Source organism: Ornithorhynchus anatinus, chromosome 7, assembly GCF_004115215.2.
Source record: "Ornithorhynchus anatinus isolate Pmale09 chromosome 7, mOrnAna1.pri.v4, whole genome shotgun sequence".
NCBI lineage: Eukaryota > Metazoa > Chordata > Mammalia > Monotremata > Ornithorhynchidae > Ornithorhynchus > Ornithorhynchus anatinus.
The window spans coordinates 61,056,522-61,082,247 of record NC_041734.1 but is presented as its reverse complement, the minus strand read 5'-3'; the positions used below and the strand labels follow the sequence as shown (position 1 = coordinate 61,082,247).

The 25,726-nt window shown below is 51.1% G+C and overlaps 1 protein-coding gene across 22 annotated transcripts in view; it reads right to left on the bottom strand.

The window, feature by feature from the left end:
* Positions 1-25,726, bottom strand: part of NFASC (neurofascin) — a 105,853-nt gene that overhangs the window by 48,900 nt on the left and 31,227 nt on the right. For 16 of the 22 annotated variants that reach the window (XM_039912716.1, XM_029068706.2, XM_039912708.1 and 13 more), the window contains exons 3-14: positions 23,156-23,173; positions 21,489-21,594; positions 19,860-20,056; positions 19,166-19,288; positions 18,182-18,352; positions 11,388-11,499; positions 9,208-9,392; positions 8,266-8,397; positions 3,092-3,235; positions 2,010-2,121; positions 1,733-1,899; positions 724-871 (exon numbers count right to left, since the gene is read on the bottom strand). In XM_039912716.1, the coding sequence (XP_039768650.1) occupies positions 724-871; positions 1,733-1,899; positions 2,010-2,121; positions 3,092-3,235; positions 8,266-8,397; positions 9,208-9,392; positions 11,388-11,499; positions 18,182-18,352; positions 19,166-19,288; positions 19,860-20,056; positions 21,489-21,594; positions 23,156-23,173 (1,615 nt within the window). The remainder of the gene's footprint in view (positions 1-723; positions 872-1,732; positions 1,900-2,009; positions 2,122-3,091; positions 3,236-8,265; positions 8,398-9,207; positions 9,393-11,387; positions 11,500-18,181; positions 18,353-19,165; positions 19,289-19,859; positions 20,057-21,488; positions 21,595-23,155; positions 23,174-25,726) is intronic. The other 6 variants (XM_039912709.1, XM_039912724.1, XM_039912720.1 and 3 more) reach the window with 2 other exon arrangements.

Sequence of the window (25,726 nt, the reverse complement as noted above, 5' to 3'; positions counted from 1 at the left end):
CGCTTCTCTGACACTCTCCCCTTCCCTTTTCTCTTTTCCTCTCTTCCCTACACCCCTTCGCACTCTCTTGTCAATTTGCCCCCTTCCCACTTTCCTTCTCTCCACTATCCACCCTTCCCTCTCCATCTAACTGCTCCAACGCAGATCCAAACACCATATCCCAACTTGACTACTGTATCGCACTCTTCCCTCCACCCCAGTACTGCCACTTGTCTGCTATATGACGATGGGCAAGTCACATCACTTTTCTGTGCCTCAGTTACCTCATCTGTAAAATGGGGGTTGAGATTGGAAGCCCCATGTGGGACGGGGACTGTGTCCAACCCAATTTCCTTTGTATCACACCCCAGTGCTTACTACAGTGCCTGGCACATAGTAAGCACTTAACAAATACCAAAATTATGATGTCCCTCCCTACCTCCGGCCTGCCTGCTGTAGACCTGCCTTCCTCTCTGTTTTAAAGGGCCCCAGAATCCTGTCGAATGGCGGATCTGGTGTGACCCGGTGATCCCCACATGGAATGACCAGGCCCGGGTTTTGGTGAATTGGGCAGAGAAGACAATTCAGCAGGAGGCAGGGCGAGGAGGCAGTAGGCCTGTAGCAGAGGAACGAGGGAAAGGGAGCTGGGGGTGAAGGGAAGAGCACAGCCCCTCACCAGCTGGAGGAGTCAGAGATAGAACCCCTCATGTGGCTCTCATCTCTGAGGAGGGAAGGGTGGCACACCTGTTCCCGATGTACAGCGGCTCGTTGTCCTTCAGCCACTTGATCGAGAGCTTCAAGGAAGGGTCGTGTTTGACGTGGCACTCCAACCGCACCGTGGCCCCTTTCTTGGCCATCTGGTCCTCGGGCACTTGCACTATCCGGGTGGGGTCTGGGATGAAACAGTGGGAGTCAGTCGGGGGTCCAGAGGAAAGGGCAGGAAGAAATGGGAGATGTGGCCATTTGGGGTAGAATTATCACACAAGGCCAAAGGTGGCGTCCTGACCTTGTCCACCCTCCTCTCCCCTAGACGCTCGTTGTGGGCAGGGAATGTGTCTGTTTATTGTTGTAATGTACTCTCCCCAGCGCTTAGTACCGTGCGCTGAACACAGTAAGTGCTCAGTAAATATGACTGATTGAATGAATGGCCGATCTTTATAAACAGGGAGTTTGGGACTCAGTTCCAGCTTGGCGGATCCCCTGCTGGAGGCAGGGGAATAGTCAAGGTGACCTCGCCAAGTCCTCCCCCCTCCTTTGGTTCCCCCAGCCCACAGCTGTCCCATAGCCAAGGTAACAGAGTTGAGAGAACAGGGCCCTAACCTGAACCTGAGGCTTTCCTGAAGCACACTGGAAATCAATTCCTGAATGTGTCAAGCCGTAAGACCCCGTGTATAAACAGGTCCTTGGAGGTTTGAAAAGATAATACATGGTGAAAACTGTTCATTCCAACTTTGGCATTTGATGTAGCCCATGGTGAGGACTTGATCATGGGGGTTACAGGATACTCAGGGCCTGGGATCCCCTCTTTGCCCCCCGACAGGCCTGAGAAGGCCTTCAGGGACTTCCGGTGGGACAGTCCAGGAGCTCTGATATTCAGACCATAAAACCCACATGTTGCCGCGGCCGATTCTGTCAGCACCCCAACAGGGCAGACGGAGAGCTTCAAGGATCTCCATCTTGCTCCCCATCACCCTCCCGCTCCCCGTAGCTCTCCATCCCCGAGCATGAGGGGGCAGGATCCCAGACGGCTCACCTTTGACCTCCAAGCGGACCTGGTTCTCCGCTTTCCCCAGGATATTAGTGGCCACACATGTGTAGATGCCCTGGTCCTCCTTGCGGGTCATGGTGATCTCCAAACTGCCGTTCTCGAACACCCGGTAGTTCCCGCCGTCCAGGTTGCTCCCCTGCCCGTTCTTAAACCTCCCGACACAAGACATCGAGTAGCCGCGTTAGGAGGGGGAGAGGGCGGTGAGGAGGGGAGCCGGGGCTGGGCGAGGTCGGGGACAAGTGGGCCGCTCCGGGGGGCTTACCATCGGAGCGTGGGGATCGGGGAGCCGAAGAAGGGGCAGTCCAGCCGAGTCCGGTTGAGGTGGATCACCTTGATGAGCTGGTTCCGGGGGAACAGCATTCGGGGGGGCACATCTGAAACACCCCAAGGGTTGGGCGTGGCAGGACCCTCCTCAGCGTCCTCCCCCGGAACCCAGAGTTCCACCCTTCCACCCATAGAGAAGTAGCGTGGCTCAGTGGAAAGAGCCCGGGCTTGGGAGACAGAGGTCATGGGTTTGAATCCCAGCTCTGCCACTTGTCAGCTGTGTGACTGTGGGCAAGTCATTTAACTTCTCTGTGCCTCAGTTACCTCATCTGTAAAGTGGGAATAAACTGTGAGTCTCACTCGGGACGACGTGATTATCCTGTATCTACCCCAGCGGTTAGAACAGTGCTCTGCACATAGTAAGCGCTTAACAAATACCAACGTTATTATTATTATTATTATATGTGTGACCTCGGGCAAGTCACTTCACTACTCTTGCCCTTGGTTACCTCATCTGTAAAATGGGGTTTGAGACTGTGAGCCCCACATGAGACATGGACTGTATCCAACCCAATTTCCTTGCATCCACGCCAGTGTTTAGTACAGTGCCTGGCACATAGTGTGTGCTTAATACGTTATTATTATTATTATTTCTGTTATATTTAGCCAGGGAGGCTCCATCCCGTCACCCCAGTGAGAATCCCCTGAGGACCGGGAATGGCTTAGTGGATACAGCATGGGCCTGGGAGTCAGAAGAGCCTGGGTTCTAATCCTGACTGCGCCACATCTGCTGTGCGACCTTGGGCAAGTCTTTTCACTTCTCTGAGACTCAGTTACCTCACCTGTAAAACGGGGATTAAGAATGTGAGCCCCATGTGGGACAGGAACTGTAACCAACCTAACTTGTATCTACCCCAGTGCTTAGAACAGTGCTTGGCACATAAAAAGAGCCTAACAATTACCATAATTATTATTACTACAACCTGGAGCCAATGTGCTGGCCCTCCCGAGGGTTTGCGTCGCCCTTACGGACCGACCCTGCCCTCTCCCCCAACCCCCTCCCCCCGCCACCCCGCTCACCCAGGACGCTGACGAAGGCGTTGGCGAGCAGGTAGCCGTGCTCGTTGGAGGCGTTGCACTGGTAGACGGCGCTGCTGCCGATCTGCGTGTCCCGGAAGATGACGGTGTCCCCGGCCACCTCGCGGCTTGGATTGGGGGAAGCTGCTGCGGGCAGAGGATGGAGGCGAGCGTGGAGAGGAAAGGGGACAGGCTCTGAGGACTCATTTCTCCCCCTTTCAGAGTAAGCAACCCCACGGACTCTGCTGAGGGGAACAGCTGAGAGGGCAACGTCTTGGCCGTCTCGCCAACCTCTCTCCCATAGCCACAGGTCTGGGACTCTCACTAAAGTGAGCCCTTCCTCAATGCCTCCATTTTCTCCTGGCTCCGCTTACTGCGTACCGGGTAGAGTGATTTCCCGACTGAGACAGGAGGCCGAGTCAAGATTCCTGGATTCTTCCGCCACTCCCTGATCATCTACGGACATGCTGTAGCAACTCAGGCAAGCCCCTTGATATTTCTGGGGTCTCCGTTTCCCCATCTGCCTAATGGGAACGTTTCTGCCAACTCTGTCATATTGCACTCTCCCAAATGCTTAGTAAAGTGCTCTCCACACAGTAAGCTCTCAAAAATATAATTGATTGATTGAGAAAACTGTAGACTGTTTTCCAACTCTACTGTATTGTTCTTTCATTCATTCAATAGTATTTATTGAGCACTTACTATGTGCAGAGCACTGTACTAAGCGCTTAGAATGTACAGTTCAGCCACAGATAGAGACAATCCCTGCCCAATGACGGGCTCACAGTCTAAACCGGGGAGACAGCAAAGCAAAACAGAACGAAACAAAACAAGTAATCTGGAGTAGATATCATCAAGATAAATAGAAGAAATAGAAAAGTACAGTGCTCTGCACGGAGTGAGCACTCAAATACCACTGATTCACTGATTGGGGATATTCATCCCTTCTCTGCCTAGCTTCACAGGGATGGTGTGCAGCAAATGCTATTATAGATGGGAAAGCACCTGGGAGGCTAAAGAGCAGTAGAAATATATGATACAGGCTCTCATAATAACCCGGCTGGATTATTGTGTCAGCCTTCTCTCTGATCTCCCTTCTTCCTGTCTCTCCCCGCTCCAGTCTTTTCTTCATTCCGCTGCCCGGCTCATCTTCCTGCAGAAACGCTTTGGGTATGTCACTCCCCTTCTTAAAAACTTCCAGTGGTTGCCTGTCAACCTCCGCACGAAACAAAAACTTCTCACTCTAGGCTTCAAGGCTCTTCATCCCCTTGCCCCCTCCTCCCTCTCCTCCCTCCTCTCTTCCTACCGCCCACCCCGCACGCTCCGCTCCTCTGCCGCCCGCCTCCTCACCGTCCCCCCTTCACGCCTATCCCGCCGTCGACCCCTGGCCCACGCCCTACCGCTGTCCCGGAACGCCCTCCCTCCTCACCTCCGCCAAACTAACTCTCTTCCCCTTTTCAAAGCCCTACTGAGAGCTCACCTCCTCCAAGAGGCCTTCCCAGACTGAGCTTCCCCTTTTCCCTCTGCTCCTCTGCTGCCTCTCTGCCCCCCCCCCCGCTTCACCTCCCCTCAGCTAAGCTCCCCTTCCCCCCCTTTCCCTCTGCTCCTCCCCCTCTCCCTTCCCCTCCCCTCAGCGCTGTGCTCGTCCGCTCATTTGTATATATTTTTATTACCCTATTTATTTTGTTAATGAGATGTACATCCCCTTGATTCTATTTATTGCTATTGTTTCAATGAGATGTACATCCCCTTGATTCTATTTATTGCTATTGTTTTTGTCTGTCTCCCCCGATTAGACTGTAAGCCCGACAATGGGCAGGGATTGTCTCTACCTGTTGCCGAACTGTACGTTCCAAGTGCTTAGTACAGTGCTTAGTAAGCGCTCAATAAATACTATTGAATGAATGAATGACTGAAAGATAAAACATCAGTATCAATGAGAAGCCCAATTCTCTCAGGAGCAGAGTGGTCTAGTGGGAAGACCACAGGCCTGGAGTCAGAGGACCTGGGTTCTAATCTCACTCTGCCACTTGTCTGCTATGTCACTATGGGCAAGTCACTTATCTTCTTTGGTTCCTCAAGTTACCTCACCTGTCAAATGGAAAAGAAATCATCTTCCCTTCGATTTACACTGCGAGTCCCATGTGGGACAGAAACTGTATCTAACCCGATTAGAGCTGAGACCAGTGCTCGGGGCAGAGTAGCAGCGTGGCTCAGTGGAAAGAGCACGGGCTTTGGAGTCAGAGGTCATGGGTTCGAATCCCGGCTCTGCCACTTGTCAGCTGTGTGACTTTGGGCAAGTCACTTAACTTCTCTGTGCCTCAGTTACCTCATCTGTAAAATGGGGATTAAGACTGTGAGCCCCACGTGGGACAACCTGATTCCCTTGTGTCTACCCCAGCGCTTAGAACAGTGCTCTGCACATACCGACATTATTATTAGTAGTAGTAGTAGTAAACGCTTAACAAATGCTATCATCATCAACGTGTATCTACTCCGGCGCTCAGTACAGTGCCTGGCACGTAGTAAGAACTTAACAAGAAGCACAACAAAACGACGACACTTTAGGAGGTGCAGTATCTCGTTTCAACCACTAGGGGGAGGTCCAGTGCCTTGCTGCATTCATGCCGGGCACCGCAGCAATGCACTGCAACGCCCTCTTGTGGCCAGAAAGTCTTTCAAAAACCAAACTTATTTGCAGCAGGAAAATCAGGCCCCAGGAGACGTGGATTATTATTTTTTTATTGGTAATATTAATTTTCATCATTATTATATTGGACCCCGCAATGATGATCTTGTCTATTTTTTAATAGTATTTGTTAAGCATTTATAATAGGTCAGGCACTGCACTATACATTGGGGTAGATTCATTCGGTCGCATTTACTGAGCACTTACTGTGTGCGGAGCACTGTACTAAGCGCTTAGATACAAGATTATCGGAGCCCCACATGGGGACTCACAGTCTTAATTTCCATTTTACAGATGAGGCAACTGAGACAAAGAGACGTGAAGTGCCTTGCCCAAGGTCACACAGCAGACAAGTGACAGAGTCGGATTAGAACCAAGGTCCTTCTGACTCTCAGACTCTATCCACTAGGTCACACTGATTTCTGTTTCCTTTCTTGTTGGTCAGTAGCTTCAGCTGCAAAAGATCAGTTCACCTGTAAAGTCTCTCCTGAAACCAAAAGCAAAATTGTCAGAGGGCCCAGGATTCAAAGCACCCTGGGATCAAATCAAAGGATAACCGCTTTGGGCAGAGAAACTGGAAAATTAATAAAAGACCAAAAAATAGAAGCCAGAATCTCTTCCCTCCCCTCCTGGCTGACGACTCTGAGGGGAGGGAGGCCGGGAGGGGAAGAGGAGGAGGGAGAGCGGGGTGAAGAGAGACTTTGTGTAGCTGGGAGGGCTTCCAATGTGATGCTTCACTACTGGGGTCAGTTCTTCTTCCCATCAGGTTCTCTGCCCACAGCATCATGCCCTTTATGGAAGGCAGGGTGAGGGCACGTCCTGGGCATCCGTGTTTTACGGGGGACCAAGCTCTGGATCAACTATGACCCCACACTCCACGTTCATCTCTGAAGAGGGATAGGGAAATGTGTGAGGCTGTAGAGCCCAGAAACCAGAAGCATCCCCAGGCCTGATGCCTCCGGTCTGCATTCTCTGACGGGCCGGGATTCCCACGGTTACGGTGGCTCCTTCAAACTTCAGGACCGTTTCCATTCTAAGCAGCGACCGAATGGCCAAAGGACACAAAGGGAAATGAGGGTTCTGGCACAAAAGAAAGCCCCAAATCAGTCATCCCTGCCTGGGAAAGGAAGGGAATATTCAATTCATCGATCTCCCTGCCTCCTAACCAACAATCGACCAATCAATGACGTTTACTGAGTACTTACTGTGAGCCGAGCACTGTGCTAAGTGCTTGGGAAATACAACGAGATAGAGTGGGTAAACACGATCCCTACCCATTTGGAACTTACAGTCTTCAGCGACAGCAATTCTGAAGAGTTTAAAGCTGTCCAGTGAAGGAGATTCTACATCCATGTCAGAAGAATTGAGTGCTAATCCCTGCTCCATTATTTGCCTGCTGTGTGATCTTAGGCAAGTCACTTTACTTCTCTGTGCCCTAGTTTCCTCAACTGTCAATTGGGGATTCTATATCTGTTCTCCCTCGTACTTAAGAATGAGAAGCCCGTGTGGGGCAGGGATTGTGTCTGGCCTGAGTAACTTGTATCGACCCCAGTGCTTAGAACAGTGTGTAACACACTGAAAGCACTGAACAAATACCATCATCCTTCCTCATATGCCTATTCCAGTGCTCAGCATTGTTTCTGCCAGGAGAAGCAGCATGGCTTAGGGGGAAGAACACGGGCCTGGGTGTCGGAGGACCTGGGTTCTAATCTCAGCTCTGTCACTTGTCTGCTGTGTGACCTTGGGCAAATCACTTAACTTCTCTGTGCCTCAATTATCTCATCTATAAAATGGGGATTAAAACTGTAAGCCCCTTGTGGGGCATGAACTGTGTCCAACCTGATTGTATTTACCCCTGCGCTTAGTACATTGCTACACAGTAAGTGCTTAACAAATACCTTTTTTTTTTTTTTAAAAGGAACTCCTCCTGTGGTCTAACCTAATTCCATCATGCTGTAACCTAGGGCCACTAGCTCTTCTTCTGTCTCTATGGAGAAAGAACAGCTGGTCTGTTCCCAGTCCTCCACGGGAGAGATCTTCACAGACTTGAGTGTGATGTTTCCTAGAGCCTGTCTGATCTTTCAAAGCTGAGACAGCGGGCAGGTGTGCATTGGGAATCCGGCAGAGGTGCAGCTGAAGGTTATTCTGTAGCCCTTGCTCTCTACCACAGTCTACTGCGCAAGAGGATGGAATAGAGAAAATTCCCCTCCTGACTTTGAACTAGTCTTTCAGAGCTGGAATAAACCAGTCCTCCCTTCTAAGGAGTCTGGGTGATTCTCTGGTCCCAAGGTTCTTCCCTCGGGCAGGTGTTCACATTTCAACGTGATGCTACGATTGGACTCCTGTAACGTCCCCAAAGTCTAAGATCAAAGATTCCCCTTCCTGGGATGGGGTGAGCACGGGGCCTGGGGAGGAAGAGGGTTGAGGGAGAATGTTGAGAGGGTCAGAAGAGAGAGGAAGAGGGCAAACCTGATGGGATATTCATTACCTTCCAGGGGTTCCCCATTCACCAGCCACTGGACAGTCGGTTTGGGGTTCCCATTGGCCCGACACACCACCCTCCCATCTTCTCCGGGAGCCAAGATGAGGTTTTTCGGTTCATCCAGCCAGTAGGGAGCCGCTTTAAGACAAGAGCAGACACGTGGGGAGTCAGTCGGCAGCGGTCTATGGCGGTCTCAAGCCAGAAGCCCCAGGGCCCGCCAGCCCTGATGCCAAGCTCCAGCAGAAAAGCAACCCTGGATCCAGCTGTCCCTCCTAGCAGACACAGCCGATACCGAGAAGCTACAGGGCTCCGATCATGCTGGCCCGGGACAGGTAAAGGCTCAGTTTTCATTAGCTCAGCCTCGCGGACATCTGCTCGCCACAGCACCCCGAGTTCGCGATTCGGGGCCAGGGCCACCGAGGGAGTTACTGAGCCTCCTCTGGGGAGGACGGGCTGGTGACACCGGGTGGGTTGGTGACTCTGTGCTTATTTGCAAGATCTGTGCAAACTCCACCCTGTCCAGGCCTCATTCGATGTAGGGTGAGCTGGACTAAGAAATGACTCCCTCTTTCGGAAAGAAACGTCGTTATACACACACACAGACAGACACCACGAGGCAGAGAGACGTCACACACCACGGAACAGGAAAGCAAAATGGAAAAAAAAAATTGAGTGTCATGCCTCACGGATCGCGTGGTGATGGGGGGAGAATTTACTTGGTGTTACCAGCCCCGGGAGCCCCCAGGAGATGGGCGAGGTCTCTCCCGTCTCTAACCTAGCCCCCCAACACAAAAGGAAGAGAGCAGCCTGGTTGGGGCCTTGGAGGGGGAAGGAAGGAGGGCAGATCCCTGCGCCACACTGTCTCACACAGGATCCCCACGCTCGGAGTGAGGATCGGGGCGGGCTGGATTGGCAAAATAATCATAATGAAAAATACACACAACGTACCCTTCACTCTCACCGAGATCGTGTGCCGGATGCTGCCCATCTTGTTGGAGGCGAGGCAGAAATACTCCCCCGAGTCCTCCTCTGAGACATTGATAATGCGCAGGGCCTTGTTGAAGTTTTCAAACTTGACCTTGCCAGCTGGAAGGTCACCCCCTTTCTTGTGCCAGGCGATGTCTGGCGCTGGGCTAGGGGAAATTTGGGAGGTTGGGTTCGGGAATGCCAAGAGCCAAGATGAACGCTGGGTCGTGCCACCCCAAACCTCTAGACTCTAAGCTCATTTTGGCCCGGGAACATGTCTGTTTTTTGTTATACGGTAGTTTCCCAAGTGCTTAGTTCAATGCTCTGCACACAGTAAGCACTCAATAAATACAAATGAATGAATGAAACCACATCTAAAAATAATAGTAAGCCTTAAGCAAAAGCCCCAATTATTATTATGCCCGAAGCACTGTATTAAGCGCTAGGGTAGATACAAAATAATTAGGTACCACATGGCGTTCACAGTAAGCAAAACAGGTATTGAATCCCCATTTTGCAGATGAGGGAACCGAGATCCAAAGAAGTGAAGCGACTTGCCCATCCATCATCACAAAGAAGACAAGTGGCGGAGCTGGGATTAGAACCCAGGTCCTCTGACTCCCGGGCCCGGGCTCTTTCCAATAGGCCACGCTGCTTCTCTCTGGAGAACTTTTTGTTCCTGTGGGATTGGGGCTCAGGGACCTATAAGGGTTCGGGTCCCATTCTCGAATGTGACAGCGGGTTTATAGGGTGGAGGAGGAAGCTGGTATAGCTATCTCTAGTTCGTTTTAAAGTCTCTCCCACTAGCCTGTGAGCTCTTTAAGGGCAGGAGTTGTGGCTGCCGACTCGATTCTATTGTACTATCCCAGAGCTTAGTACAGTGCTCTGCACACAGTAAGTGTTCAATAAATATCTTTAACTGACTGACTGCTCACTGGACTGTAAGCTCCTTGTAAATGGGGATCAGGCCTCCGAACTCTGTTATACTCACCAAAGTACTTATTACAGTGCTCTGCACACTGTAAGTCCTCAAAACCATTGATTACCCACTGGAGTGTAAGTTCCTTGACAGAGGTCGTCGCTCCCAATCGATTATATTGAGTGTTTACTGTGTGCAGAGCACCATACTAAGTGCTGGGGAGAGTACGATATAACAATTTAACAGACACATTCCCTGCCACAATGAGCTTACAGTCTACTGCATTCTCCCAAGCATTTAGTATAGTGCTCTGCACACAGTTAGTGCTCAATAAATACCACTTATTGACTGATGGATTGATGTTCAAACCCAAGGTCATGCAGCACGTTAACGGGCTCAGGACGGAGGTGGCCTGATCCCGTGGTCTGCCTCATTTTTTTGATGATAACAGTAGGGTGAGCGGCAGGGTTGGAAAGGTCGTGGGTGGGGACATTAGGTGCCCAGTTGCTGGGAGTGCTTGGGGGGGAGAGGGCACCCACATGGCGGCCTCGGTTGGTCTCCCAGTACACTTGCCTCAGGGCTCTGACAGACCTGAGAATTCCCCACCATGGCTGACGAGACCCCAAGTGGCAGATTTTCTGATCCAGTTAGTTCTGTGGAGACTGCCCTGACGCAGCCTTAATTTTCCCTAAAGTTTCTGCCTCTTTTCAGACCCTGAACTGAAAATGAGAAATTAGCGCCTTTGCTCGCAGCCCCAAGGGGGTCCAAAATGCAGGGAGGTGGCTACTTCTGCCCTCCGGCAGTGATTCCTAGAACATCTAACTGAGCCCAACAGGGGCCATGCCACTGAAATACCAGCGAGGGTCTGCAACTAGGGACAAAGAACACAGGTGCCCACTCTGGTCCCCAGTCCTGCCGTAAGGATGTCTAAAGGATATGAGGGATTCATCCGGAGGAAAGTTCCCCACCCTAAAACCTTAGTACCACCAGTTCCATAGATGGTGAGAGGAATGGGATGGAAGCTTGTGAGATCTGGGAATTCCCTTTCCCCTCCTGGGGTTGGGTCAATTTTGCTAGCCATGTCACATAACCCACTCCCAACCCCTGATCCGACAAGATCTTCTGGATCCTTCTCCTGCAGGAAGGCCCATGATCCAGGAAGCTCAGCCCGCTGGGAGACGGGCCCCCACTCCCCCCAGAAGGCCCCGAGGGTGGGCATCAATCTAGCCGGAAAGGTACATACACTCCTGAAGCGATGCATTCCAGCAGCAGGTCCGTGCCCCTGAGCACCATCTGGCTGCTTGACGTCCCCTGGGGATGCATGAAGCTGGGCGTTCTCTCCGCGACTCCTCGAGCTGGAAGAGAACACAGCATCCACTCATTCTCTGGGGGGGTCAACTGGGCCAGGTAGGGACCGGCTGACCAGGCCACGCAGAGAAGCAGATAAACCAAGGGCGTTCTCCTGCTGGTCGGTCCCACCGGTCTGACCGGTCCACAAGAGGAGGAGCTAGTTCAGGACAGGTCCTGGTTGTTTCTCAGCATGGCTTGTAGGACAGATGGTTGAGGAAGCTTGTCCTTCCCCAGACTATAATCTCCTTGTGGGCCTTTCCCAACTAAGTCCTCCTTTCCTTTTCTCCCACTTCTTTCTGCGTCACTTTGATCTGCTCCCCTTACCCACCCCCTCCTCAGGCCCAAAGCACTTACATAAAGATCCCTATCATTTATTTATATTAATGTCTGTCTCCCCCTCTAGACTGTAAGCTCGTTGTGGGCAGCAAATGTGTCTGTTGTACTCTCCCAAGCACTTGGTACAGTGCTCTGCACGCAGTAAAATCCACCCTTTCTTAGACATGATTCATCACCTCAATACCATTGATTGGTTGACTAGGAAGGGGATGTGTTCACCACCTCTGTTATATTGTTCTATTGTACTTTCCCAAGTGCTTAATAAAGTGCTCTGTACCCAGTAAGCGCTCAATAAATACAACTGATTGATTCCCGGAGTTTGGGACTCCATTCTGACCCGTGGAGATAATGTAGCTGGCCCAGAGATGCCACCTGGAAAGCAATTCTAGCACCCAAGTTAGGTGGGCACTTCTCTGACACCGTACCAGGACTTCATTAGCATTCAAGAGGAAATAGCTGTTTATACATCAATCATTGGTACCAGAAGTGGAAACAGTGAACTTTAAACAGCTACAATTAGCTCCCTCTGCACTGCTAATGAACCAGTATTATAGTACAGTCATTCCTGCAGAGACCAATTCCCAGCTCATTATGGCATTCTGTTCCCTTAGTCTCCCATAGTATTCTGGTCCTATCCCACGCTAAAATATCCTGCTTTGGCACAAACAGTGTTATTGGCCTAGTGGATAGAGCAAAGGCCCGGGAGTCAAGAGAACCTGGGCTCTAATCCCGGCTCTGGCACTTGTCTGCCGTGCGATCTCGGGGAAGTCACTTCACATCTCTGTGCCTCAGTTGCCTCATCTATAAAATGGGGATTAATACCATGAGCCCTATGTGGGTCAAGGAACTCAATTATCTTGTATTTACCCCAGTTCTTAGTACAGTACCTGGCACAGAGTAAGCACTTAAATACCACTAACATTATTATTATTATTACTAGCTCTAAGGAGGAAAGGGCCTACTCTCCAGGAGACTCCACGAGTGGTGGTGCTGGTATTTATTATGCACCCACTCTGTGCTGAGCAGTGGGATAAATATAAGGTGATCTGATTGGACACAATCCCGATAGTTCCCTTGATGAGTGACCTTGAGAGCACGCTCTCCTCATCTATTATCTACCCATCCAAAATTCACCCTTAGACATGATTCAACCCCTCAAAATGATAAATCACCAATAATAACAATAATAATAATGGTATTTGCTAAGCGCTTTCTACGTGCCAAGTACTGAATGATATAAGATCTTTAGGTTGGACACAGTCACTGTCCCACACTAGGCTCACAGTCGAAGTAGGAGGGAGAACAAGTATTGACTCCTCATTTTACAGATCAGGAAACTGAGGTCCAGAGAAGTGAAGTGACTTGCCCAAAGTCACACATCAGGCAAGTGGCAGAGCAGGAACTAGAACCTGGATCCTCTGACTCTCAGGTTTGGGCTCCTGCCTCAGGTCCCACTGCTCTATTGGGAGTACTGGGCTTGGAGGGTGAGGCTGAGGGTGATGAGGGGACTAATCTGTCTTCCAGCATATGGAAGGTGATGGTCAGAGAGAAGAGACATGGTGATTGCTGACTTTTTAAAAATTCCATCTGTTAAGCGCATACTGTGTGCCAGGCACTGCACTAAGCGTTGGGGTAGATACAAGCTAATCAGGCTGGACACGGTCCCTGCCCCACATGGGCTCACAGTTTTAATTCCCATTTTACAGATGAGATGACTAAAGTACAGAGAAGTCAAGTGACTAGCCTGAGGTCACAGAGCAGACAAGTGGCAGAGCTGGTGATTAGAACCCGTGACCTTTGGACTCCCAGAGACTCTAAGCCCCCGGTGGGACAGGGACTGTGTCTAACCCAATTTGCTTGTACCCACCCCAGCGCTTAATACAGTGCCCGGTACGCTGTAACAAATGCCACAATTAACAACCCCCGTGCCGGCTTCCTTTCCAGGGGATGCTATAGTCCGGCTGACTCTGGCAGAGACCCTTCAGGCCTCCCTGTCTGGAAGCCGTTCCTGCGGATAAACAGCAGCTGGTGAGAGTGGGGATTGGGAGAATAGAAAATAATGAATCCAAACAGAGGAGGTTGCTCAAGGACAAGGCCAAACAAACCCATATGAATGGAAAAACAGCAGATGCGGGCTGGAATCAGGGCTCTCTGTAGCCATCAAGGGTAAAGTCCTGGGAGGTCACTGTGTCCATTTTTGAGCCAAACCTCCTAGGACATTTCTTCTCGATGGAGAACCGACAGAAAGCACTGGACCACCATTTCTGGCTCTCTCCCCAAGGTGGAATCACCATAATAATGTTGGTATTTGTTAAGCGCCTACTATGTGCAGAGCACTGTTCTAAGCGCTGGGGTAGATACAGGGTAATCAGGTTGTCCCACGTGAGGCTCACAGTCTTAATCCCCATTTTACAGATGAGGGAACTGAGGCCCAGAGAAGTTAAGTGACTTGCCCACAGTCACACAGCTGACAGGAGGTGGAGCTGGGATTCGAACCCATGAGCTCTGACTCCCAAGCCCGTGCTCTTTCCACCATGAGGACAAAACTCAGAAGGTGAATTCCAGATGTGCAGTCTTGTTTCCTCTCTCCCTTCTTGCCCCTTTCCCAACTTTCCTTCCCTTTTCCCTACATGTTTAGGGCATAGAACCTCTTGGGGTCTCCCCAACCACTGTTTCCACTACCATGTCCTTGGTGTCTTTCCGTCTGTTTCAGGAGAGGATTTCTTTCCAGGGGAATGCAAAATCCGCTGCAACAGAGAGCTGGTAGTCCACAAGCCAGAAAGGCGTTGTGTCTACCTCCCCCTCTAGACTGTAAATTATTTGACGGCAAGGATCGTGTCTACTAGTTCCACTGTACTCTCTGAAGTGTTAGCACAGTGCTCTGCTCACAGTAGGTGCTCAATAAACACTACTGGTTGACTGTGTCTTCTTCCTCTATAGTGCTTAGCACATTGCTCAATTAGACTGTGAGCCTGTCATTGGGCAGGGATTGTCTGTATCTGTTGCCAAATTGTACATTTCAAGCGCTTAGTACAGTGCTCTGCACATAGTAAGCACTCAATAAACACTATTGAATGAATGAATTGCTCTGTACACAGGATGTGCTCAGTAAACATTACCGACGGACTGATTGTGTCTTCTATCTCTATAGTATTCATTCAATAGTACTTATTGAGCGCTTCCTATGTGCAGAGCACTGTACTAAGCGCTTGGAATGAACAAGTCGGCAACAGATACAGACAGCCCCTGCCGTTTGACGGGCTTACGGTCTAATCGGGGGAGACGGACAGACGAGAACGATGGCGATAAATAGAGTCGAGGGGAAGAACATCTCGTAAAAACAATGGCAACTAAATAGAATCGAGGCGATGTACATTTCATTAACAAAATAAATAGGGTAATGAAAATATATACAGTTGAGCGGACGAGTACAGTGCTGAGGGGATGGGAAGGGAGAGGGGGAGGAGCAGAGGGAAAGGGGGAAAAGAGGGTTTAGCTGCGGAGAGGTGAAGGGGTTTCCCAAGTGCTCAACACAGAGCTCTGCACACTGTAGGGTTTCAATAAACACTACTGATTGTGCCTTCTGCCTCTATATAGTGGGACACGGACAGTGTCCAAACTGATTAGCTGGTATCAACCTCAGTGCTTAGTACAGTGCCTGACATTGCAGGCGTTTAATAAACAACACAAAAAATTGTCTCTAGCAATTGAAATAGGTTTCACTAAAGCACGTTTCAATATCAGAATAATTCCTTATCCCAGAATATAGAGAAGCAGCATGGCCTAGTGGATAGAGCACGGGCCTTGGAGTCATAAGGACCTGGGTTCTAATCCTGGCTCTGCCACTTGTCCAAAGCCACACAGCAGACAAGTCACTTAACTTCTCTGTGCCTCAGTTACTTCATCTGTAAAATGGAGATTACGATTCTGAGCCCCATGCAAGTCAGGGACTGTGTCCAACCTGACAACCCTGTATCTAACCCAGTACTTAGTACAGTAATAATAATAATTATGGTATTTGGTAAGTACTTACTAGGTGCCAAGCACTGTTCTAAGCACTGGGGTAGATGCAAGGTTGTCAGGTTGGTAACCTGGCACATAATGAGTACTTAACAAATACCACAGAGGTCTGATTTTAACTGTTCCAGGCCTTAATGACCTCATCTGTAAAATGGGGATTCAATACCTGCCCTCCCTCCTACTTAGACTGTGAGCCTCATGTGGGACCTGATTATCTTGTACCTACCTCCAGTGCTTAGTACAGTGCTTGACGCACAGCAAGTGCTTAACATATACCACAATTATTATGATTATTATCAGACCAGACCAGATAATCTCCCACCGATTAATGCTGGTGTTAAGAGGCAACTCTTAAGATGTTGCCTTGGGCCACATCTGCCTAGCCCAACTGGCTCTAAGGGAATAAGCGGTTAGTACAGTGCTTTGCACACAAAAAGCACTCAATAAATATGATTGAAAGGAATGAATGAACCACAACCACTCTCCCTCCCAAGCCCAGTGAACGCTTCCCTACGTCAGGTTCATGTTTTGCTTCGGCATTACCTCCGATAGACACCTAGTCTCTCCTTGTCTCCACTCATTCACACCCTCCTTCTCTCCCACTCCGGGGAAGCTTCCTTCCGCATTTGGAAAGCTGAGTGCCCTGGGCCCACCTTTGCCTCTGCAGGGGCTCACAGGCACTGGGGAATCAGGATGGAGGGGTCCACATATCCCTCCAAACAAGCCCTCCCAAACTGGAGATCGCACACTGGCCTCGACTCCCTCCACCCGAGAAAACCCCTCTGCTCTCTGGCACTCAGCCCAACAGGACTTTGCTCCCGCTATGCCTATTCAGAGAGGTTCCAACCCCTGGCTGAGATGAGCTCAGCCTCTCCTCCCCACCGAGAACTGAACTGAGCAACCTGACCAACCTCTCTGCATTCTGTGTCCACCCCACCAAAGTAAACACCTGGAGAGTAAAGGGCCCCAGCAGGCCCCAGGAGCGGGTGAGGGTCCCTCCACCCCACTTTGTTCCCTTCCCACCATATGCTTTCTAATGCTGCCCCCAGTTGCCGCTGGCTTTAGAGAAGGATGGGGGCAGTGACTCAATCTAACCCTCAAGCTTTGACCCCTGTAGACAGGAGTTCCTTGTACGCACAGATTGCATCTACTAAATCTGTTATATTTTCCCAAGTGCTTATTATAGTGCCCTGAACACAGTAAGCACTCAATAAATACTATCGATTGGTTGATTGATTGGAGAGAACAGGCAAGAAACAAGCCAAAGCAAGCTTGACATGACTTATGGGCCAAGAGGAGCCAGCGTGTTCTGGAACGTGAGGCTCCGGGATGGTCTGGGGAAGAGGTCCTCCCTGGCCAACCCCTCCTCATCCCCTGCAGCTCTTCTAGACTCCAGAGGAAGCAGAATTTGGGTCTCTGTATGCTAATTAGGTATTTTAGCCATCCTGGCCACTGTTTATATTGCTGAGAACTAGATTCTTTTGTGTAACCCTTGGGACCTGCCACGACCTCTCCTCTCTCCCGAGAGAAACGCTCTGTGTCCCGGCACCCACCGAGTCCACCCCTACATCCAAAAGCCAGCAGTTCAGTTGACAGTGGCCACCAGTCTCCCCCCAGAGTATCCATTGCCACGGTAGCATTTCTTGCTGCTCCAGGGGCTCCCATGACTGAACCTCCATTTTACAGATGAGGGAACTGAGCCACAGAAAAGTGAAGTGACTTGCCCAAGATCACAGAGCAGACAAGTGGTGGAGCTGGGATTAGAACTGAGGTCCTTCTGACTCTCAGGCCCATGCTCTATCCACTAGGTCACACTGCTCCCATGGCCATCAAGCCGCCATTACTGCTCGGTGATGGGTCCCTGTTGCTCTCTCTACCCACTTGCACCTCAGCCTGGGTGCCAAGAAGGCCCTGGGGGTGATGAAGGAGTGGGCTGGAGGCAGAAGAAGGATTAGAGGGGGCGGTAGACTGCGGCAGATGCAGGGGCCCATGCAGGAGAAGCAGTCAAAAAGCTTTCCTCTGACCCGTCCTCCTGGGATGCCCAGGAATGGCTTAGGGATACCAAACCCTTGTCAGTACTCCAATCAAACAGAGGATGGATGGTGCCTTCAGTCAACCAGGGCGAGGAAGTGGCCTGTCCGATGGGGAAATAGTTGGGCTGAGATTAAAGGTCAACTTCCATCCTCAGGAGACAAAATTTCTCTATGCACAGCTACAGCAGCTGCCAGTATCTCCCCTTCCTCCCTTCCATCCTTTCCCTTCTTCCCTCTCTCCCTCGACAAGAGCTGTCCCAAGCCTCCCAGGTCGGGGAGGGGAATTCCAAACACTTACTGGTCAGGACCTTGAGTGTGAAGGGGTTTTTCTGCTGGATGGTGTGGGTGAAGTGAAAGCGCGCATTGCAGCTGTAGTCGGTCTGGGTGTCCTGCAGCATGACGTTGGAGAAGTAAAGGTCCCCGTTCTGGCCCTGGGAAACCCGCTTGTCCTGGACGATGGGATCCATGGCTGCAGGAAACAGGGGGCTGTCACCAGGGGTGGGTTGGTCCCCGGAGGATCCCTGGGTGGCCATGTGGCCGGTCCTGGGACCGGCAAGCTCCAGCAATGACCAGAGTTGTCTGTACCCAAGAAAAACTGGGCAGCTTCAATTCTAAGAGCAAGCAATACATTCTCCTGCTTGCCCTCGGTAACAGCTTGGGTCCGGGAAGTGATATAGCAAATGCTGATTTTCATTCATTTTCATATCTACTTTACTGGATGTTTCTTGGCAGAAGAGAACCGGCTGAGAAAATATTCTCCCTGGACTGGCAGATTTGGGGATATTTATTTAACATGGCTAAATGAACCCTTCTTTGGTTGTCCTGGAGTTCTCAAAAACCCCTTCCTTGTTCTCTTATACATGCCCACAGCCTTCCTGTGACTCTTGCCTTAGGTTAAGGGAGGTGAGAGGTTAAATGAGGCACTGAGAGTCACCCAGCCAGGACTGAAAACAGACCTAGAATTGGGATTCCTTGTTCTTCTACTCTTGTCTCCCTGCCACCGTTCTTCCCCCATGAAATATCCAAGCTGCCTGCTTCCTCCCATCTCCGCTGCTCCCGTCAGCCACCCGTTCCCCGGGACCAGCGAACCTAAGCTAAATAGAAATTAAACACCCACCCTGCTTTGGCTGGCTGAGCCTTGAAAGGCCGCCACCTCCCGCTAGCCTATTCCTTGAACAACAGGCTCCATGATTCCCCAGAGGGCCACCTGCAGTTGTCTGTGAGTTGCCCCAAGCAGGTCCGGCCCACCGAAGCCCCAACCCGCAGCTCGTTCCTGACTTACAACTGCTCATCCAGAAGATGACTGGGGATGGGAGTCCAGGTGGGGGGTTGCACTGGAGCGTCAAGGGGTTCCCTTCCTGAACCACGACAGGATCCAGGCTCTCCTTGGGCCATAAGGGGGACTCTGCAAGAAATAGGAGGTGAGCAGTGAAGGAAGAAGAGGAAGAGGAAAAAGGGATGGGGGAAGGGAAAGAAAAGAAGGGAAGAGAAGAGGGGTGGAAGGAGAAACAGAGAAAGTGTCTGCTTTTGTTTCTCTTGGCCCCCCTGCTTTCTCGCACTCAGGGACACAGGGCAACACACTCTCGAGGCTGTTGGCTATGCTATCTTTTCCCCAGTCCCAGGCCTCCCGCTATCTTCACCTGGCCCCCGACCTTCCGGCCCGCTGCCCCTCGGACGGACTAAGCCTGGCCCAGCGGGTGAGCTTGTCCAGCTGATGATGCGATGCCCAGCACACGGATGGTTGGAGGGCTCTCTGAATTCAGTCTACACAGGGCTTCCTTCTCTGGAAGTGGCTAGGGCTTGGAGGGTCTCCCATCAGTCTAGGTGGGCTGCACCCAGGCAGGTGGGTGGGAAGGCCCAAGGCTAGGAAGTTGCGGTCTGGGAATGGGGGCCCGGCCTCCAGACGGGACGCTCTCCCAGGGTATTGTTGGGTCTGGTCCAGCCTGCCACGGTGCCCCGGCTGCTGCCTCACTCACTTGACACCTGCAGGCGGATCTTGTTGGACAGGGCCGTGCCGAGGTTGTTGCGGGCAGAGCACTGGTACTCGCCCTCGTACTCCTCGGGCCGCCCGCCGCTGCGGAAGTCGATCACTAGCGTACCAGACCGGCGCTGCATCGTCACTCGGGGGTCCTTGGCGATGTTGAAGAATTTGCTGTTGCGGGTCCAGAGGAAGCTGTGGGAGGTGAAACGGGGTGCAGAGAGGGGGTGGATGAAGAGGAGGTGGTGGGGTCCAGGTGTGCGCTCATACAGTCCCCTGGGGACTTGACTATCACTAGCGTCCACACCAAGACTGTAAGCCCGTCAATGGGCAGGGATTGTCTCTATCTGTTACCGAATTGTACATTCCAAGCGCTTAGTACAGTGCTCTGCACATAGTAAGCGCTCCATAAATACTAGTGAATGAATGAATGAACAACCCTTAGTCAGAAATCAGGCAGCGAGCTGATTACATCAGTAGTGGAAAGGGTACAGGCCTAGGAGTCAGAGGATCTAAGTTCTAATTCCGACTCTGCCCTTTGCCTGTGTTGTGACCATGGGCAAGTCACTTACCTTCACCTCAGTTTCTTCACCTGTAAAAATGGAGATTCAACACCTGTTCTCCCTAAGCCCCATGTGGGACAGGGACTGTGTCCAACTTGATAAACTTGTATCTACCCCAGAGCCTAGTACAGTGCTCTGTTACACTGTAAGTGCTTAACAAATACCATCATTATTTGTCTCGAACCACAGGCAAGGTGGACCCAGCCCTGCACCCCAGCTACCCTCACTTCCACAGGTGACAAAGCAGCAACCCCTCAGGATTGCAGTTTGGACTGTAGAGGGGGAGTGTGCTGCAACCTCCTCTCCCATTTGGGGCTCAGAGTTCTGGGGGGAGCCAGTCTCCCTCTCTGCCAGCCGGCCAGCGACCACCAACCGATGCCGGGGGTGGGCAATAATAATAATAACTGTACGGGTTAAGCACTTACTAGATGCCAAGCACTGTTCTAAATGCTGGGGTAGATATAAGTTAACCAGGTTGGACAAAGTCCCTGCCCCACATAGGGCTCACACTTTTAATCTCCATTTTATAGATGAGGTAATTGAGGCTCAGAGAAGTTTACTGACTTGCCCAAGGTCACACAGCGGACATGTGGCAGAGTCAGATTTAGAACCCAGGTCCTCCTGACTCCCAGAAGTGTACTCTATCCACTAAGTCATGCTGCTTCTCACAGCAGGGATGGCCAGGGGATGCCGCTGCCCTTTGTGATCTTCCCTGGGCCTCTCATTCATCCATCCCTCAGGTGGGGCTCTGTCTGCTCTGGGCCAGGTCTTCAGCAGGGCGTGAGGAGGCCCACTCTGCCCTCAGAAGGAGGAGGGAGAGCAAGGATCCAGAGGGGCCACTCCAGATACCTGCTGCTTCTCAACCTCCCGAGGTCAGAACCAAAGGACTTGCCATCTGAGGGAAGTAGGGGAGACCTAGACCTTCTATAAAAGCCTACGATCGGGGCAGATCCACCATATGCTCAGATGACTTAAGGGCAGTCCTTCCTGGGGGGCTGAGGGATGGATGAGATAACCTCACAATGACATTTCCACATCTGGAATGCTATGACACTCGCGCTTACCTGGGAAATGGATTCCCTTTAGCTTCGCACTCGATGAATATGTTGTCCCGAGGGTCCACGATGTAGTCCTTCACTGACTGTTTGGTGATGGTTGGGGGCTGCAGTACTGAGAGAGCACACAGAAGCAGAACCCATCAGGCTCCTGCAACTTTTCTGCATTGCAGAGCCTCCAGTACCCTGGTGACTTGAAGCCTAAAGGGATGCTTGAGACCAGGGGTAGTCTGATGACTTGTGCATTCTCCCAAGTGCTTAGTACAGTGCTCTGCACACAGTGCGCACTCAATAAATACAATTGATTGATTGACCTCACCAAAAGAAACCCCCGGGCAACCCCCTGAAGGCTCCGCAGAACAGGCTTCCCGACAAACACACATCAAACCACAAACAACCAGCACGGTATAGTGGGTAGAGCACGGGCCTGGGAGTCAGAAGGTCACGGGTTCTAATTCCGGCTCCGTCACTTGTCTGCTGTGTGATCTCGGGCAAGCCAGTTCACATCTCTGTCCCTCAGTTATCTCATATTTAAAATGGGGATTAAGACTATAAGCCCCATGTGGGACAGGGACTGTATCCACCCTGATTTGCTTGTACTCATACCAGCACTTAGTACAGTGCCTGGCACATAAAAAGCGTTTAACAAATACCACAGTTATCCTCTAGACTGTAAACTCTTCGAGGATAGGGACGGTGGCTGTTTATTGTTGTATTGTATTCTCCCAAGGGCTTAGTACTGTGCTCTGCACACAGTAGGCGCTCAATAAATACGATTAAATGAATGAATTTTAAACAGATTCAGAGATGGAGATTCTGTAGTCTCCCTTGGTGATCTGACTTATTCCCATCCAGACACTCATATGGTTCTAGGCATAGCGACAGCCCAAAAGAAACCCTTGTGTGGACACATACTCCAGACTTACACAGACCAGAGGATCTGTTCAGAAAAGAAGGGGATGTCCTAAAAATACAGCCAGTTCTGCTATAACGTGGATTTTCTTTGGACAATTTGGATAGAACAAAGTACTTAGAACAGTGCTCTGCACACAGTAAGCTCTCAATAGATACGACTGAATAAATAACACGACTCATGGTAGGGCAGGCAGATTCTGTGTAGGAAGAGCTAATTGTGGGCAGGGATTGGTACTGTTTATTGCTTATTGTTGTACCTTTCCCAAGCGTTTAGTATGGTGTTTTGCATACAGTAAGCGCTAAATGAATATGATTGAATCAATACACCGGTGTGTATGTTTGTGGTGTCAATAAAGGTGAGAGACTGCTATACTTCCCAACCTTTTCCTCAGCCTTGCCGTACCGTAAGATGCCTTGTGCCTACGCAGTGCTGCTGTCTTCAGTATGGTAAAATGACAGTGAGTGGTAAGGATGTAAAGCATTCTGCTTGTGTCAGACGTAACGGTAATATAGTAATTTGTACTAAAAACGTCAGTCATCGTGGTATCTTCGAGCCCTCTACCTGCCGACCAAAGAATTCCCACTGAATCCCTGGTTACTGTAATACCCTTTTCCCACAACCCAATTTCTCCAAGAACACAACTATCACTTTACAGCAGAAATGACCGTTATATAAACTGATGGCCGACAGAAGCCGCAAAACTTCCTCTTGCCTAAAGCAGGAGGCCGGGTTCGAGCCGGCTTGGGCTATCCAGACTTACGCTCTTCCTGGATGCTTGCTGTTAGTTCCAAGGGTGAGCAGTGTGAGGAAAAAGAACAAGAGCGGTTATCCAGATGCCCCCTGCCCCTAGTTCCCCCCTGGACTGGGTTAGGCAGGAGTCCAAATTGTCCCTTCTCCCTCCCCATTCCCTCCAACCCCTCAGAAGGGTCCAAGAAAGCAAGGGATCAGAAGAATCTGGGGCAAAATCTCAAATTCCTCTTGCTCCTCTATTTACCTGTGGGGATGGAGGTGGATGATCTGGCTAGTGCCTTAGGTAGAAGATATTGAAGGGAAGGCCAAAGCCAATAAGAACAAATGTGTCTGTTGTATTGCACTCTCCCATGAACTTAGTACAGTGCTCGGCACATAGTAAGTGCTCAGCAAGTACAATTGATGAGGATGAGGTGGAGGATGAAGGGAACGGGGATGAACCTCTATTTCTCCCTCTTCCCCTCTTGCTGCGGACCCTTTGGTCACCAAAGGCTTCTGCCCTTTAAGTGTGTCTTGCAAAGTGCTACCTCCCTTCGCCACCTAATCACTCAGGCCACTCTGCGCCCGGCAGAATGATGACTGGCAGGGTCGAGCGGGTGTCAGCGGTGTCGTACAAACCACTAGAATCGGTTCCTCCGTGTAGGTAGTAGGTCGCGGTGCCTCAGAACCAAGGTTTGGGTGCTTTTCTTGATGGGAGACTTCATCTTCCTTTTGGAATGGCATACATGTATTTACTAGGCTTTGAGTAAAGAATCACATTTCATCTCCAAAGGCAGGAGTCTCCCAGAGGGAGGAGACTGGCGGGAAGACCTGGAGACCCGAGCATAACATCAATTTCCGGGAGAGCCCTAAACAAGCGGAGACACAGGCGGCGGCAGGGAGAGATGCCGAGTGGATGGCCTTAGCAGCCGCCTGGGCCTCCTGACTGGCCGCCCGTCCACCGGAGTGACCCCTGGAGCCATTCGAGCCTTATCTGGGACAGGTGGAACCAAGCAGCATGGCATAGAAGATAGAGCACGGGCCTGGGAGTCAGAAATTCATGGCTTCTAATCCCCACTCCACCACTTGCCCGCTGTGAGGCCTTGGTCAAGTTGCTTCACTTCTCTGTGCCTCAGTTACCTCATCTGTACAATGGGGATTAAGACTGTGACGCTCACGTAGGACAGGGACTGGGCCCAACCCAATTTGCTTGTATCCACCCCAGGGCTTAGTACAGTGCCTAGCATATAGTAAGTGCTTAACGAATGCCATTATTATTATTATTATGAAGAAGAGATGCAAGGGAGAGAAGCCAGAGACCCAGCTGGCTGACAGGAGCGGAGAAGATGCACATCCTCACTGTGACCGGATGGGAGACTCAGCCTCTGGGGCTTCCATGACGGGAGGGAAATCTTCAGTCTGGCCTGGGGCTGGTGGGGGTGGGGCAGCTATGTCCGAGGGCCTGCTTGTGTCTCACTGTTGGTCCTCTGGTTCTTACTCCTCATTCCAGAAATGGCTCCGATGTTCCTCGCCCGTCCAGCTGGTTCCCGGCCAGAGACTCTCCCCCTATGGCTTAGGTCGGGCCTCCCCTCGCTGGTTGACAGCAATCTCAGGCTAGACTGGGGCTGTGCTCCCCAAGAGGCCCACTGGCCGGGGGGCAGAGGATTCTACTCTTGAGCCCACGAGTCCACATTACTGAGCTTTTCTCTGCTTTCTGCAAAGGTCAGGCTGTTCTCCAAAGAGGGCGAAGTGACTCAGGCCTCAACAGCCGTTGGGGCTGGAGGCGGATCCAGTCACGGAGGGTTTGCTTGGTAGTTCCTGGCTCTGGTCCGGGGAGCTTGCCTTTCCCCAAGCCTCCAGAGTCACTTGGAAACAAGCTCCTCAAGTCCCGGCATCAACCTGCAGCACCGGATAAAGTGCTCCCCAGTGCTCCAGGGGAGCCATCCAATAAACAGATGGTCCAAAGTTAAGATTGACACGTGATCTCCCTGGCCCTCCACTGAGCTTGTCGATGGACTGACTGGGCCAGAGTGAGAGATAACAATTGCTGTCTTGGACCGGGAGAGGGGAGGGGAGGTCACGGGAGTGAAGGTGACTGACCAGCATCCATCTCCTTGGCTTATTTCTCGGCCACTCGGGTTTCTTTATCTGAGGTCTTGGAGCACTGAGGGGCATCTGTGAAGGTATCTTTTACAGGCAGTTCAGGGCCCTGCGATGGCTGGCCGGTAAAGGGGGCAATACCCGGGGTGGGGGGTGGCACGCTTGACCTTGGCTTGGTTCAGTTGATCCTCTGGGACTCAGAAGTGGTCAAGGGGAACAGTGTGCTCACACAGACTCTCTAAAAAGGATTAGTGCAATCAGGAGAAACCAGGGGATCTAGTGGAAAAAGCATCACTCTGGGAGTCAAGGGACCTGGGATCTAATCCCAGCTCCACCATTTATCTGTTGGGTGACCTTGGGCCAGTCAGTTTACTTCCTTTCAGCCTCAGTTCCCTCATCTGCAAAATGGGGATTAAATACCTCTTCTCCCTCCTACTCAGACTGAGAGTCCCATGTGGGACCTGATTATCTTGTATCTACCGAAGTGTTTAGTAAAGTGCTT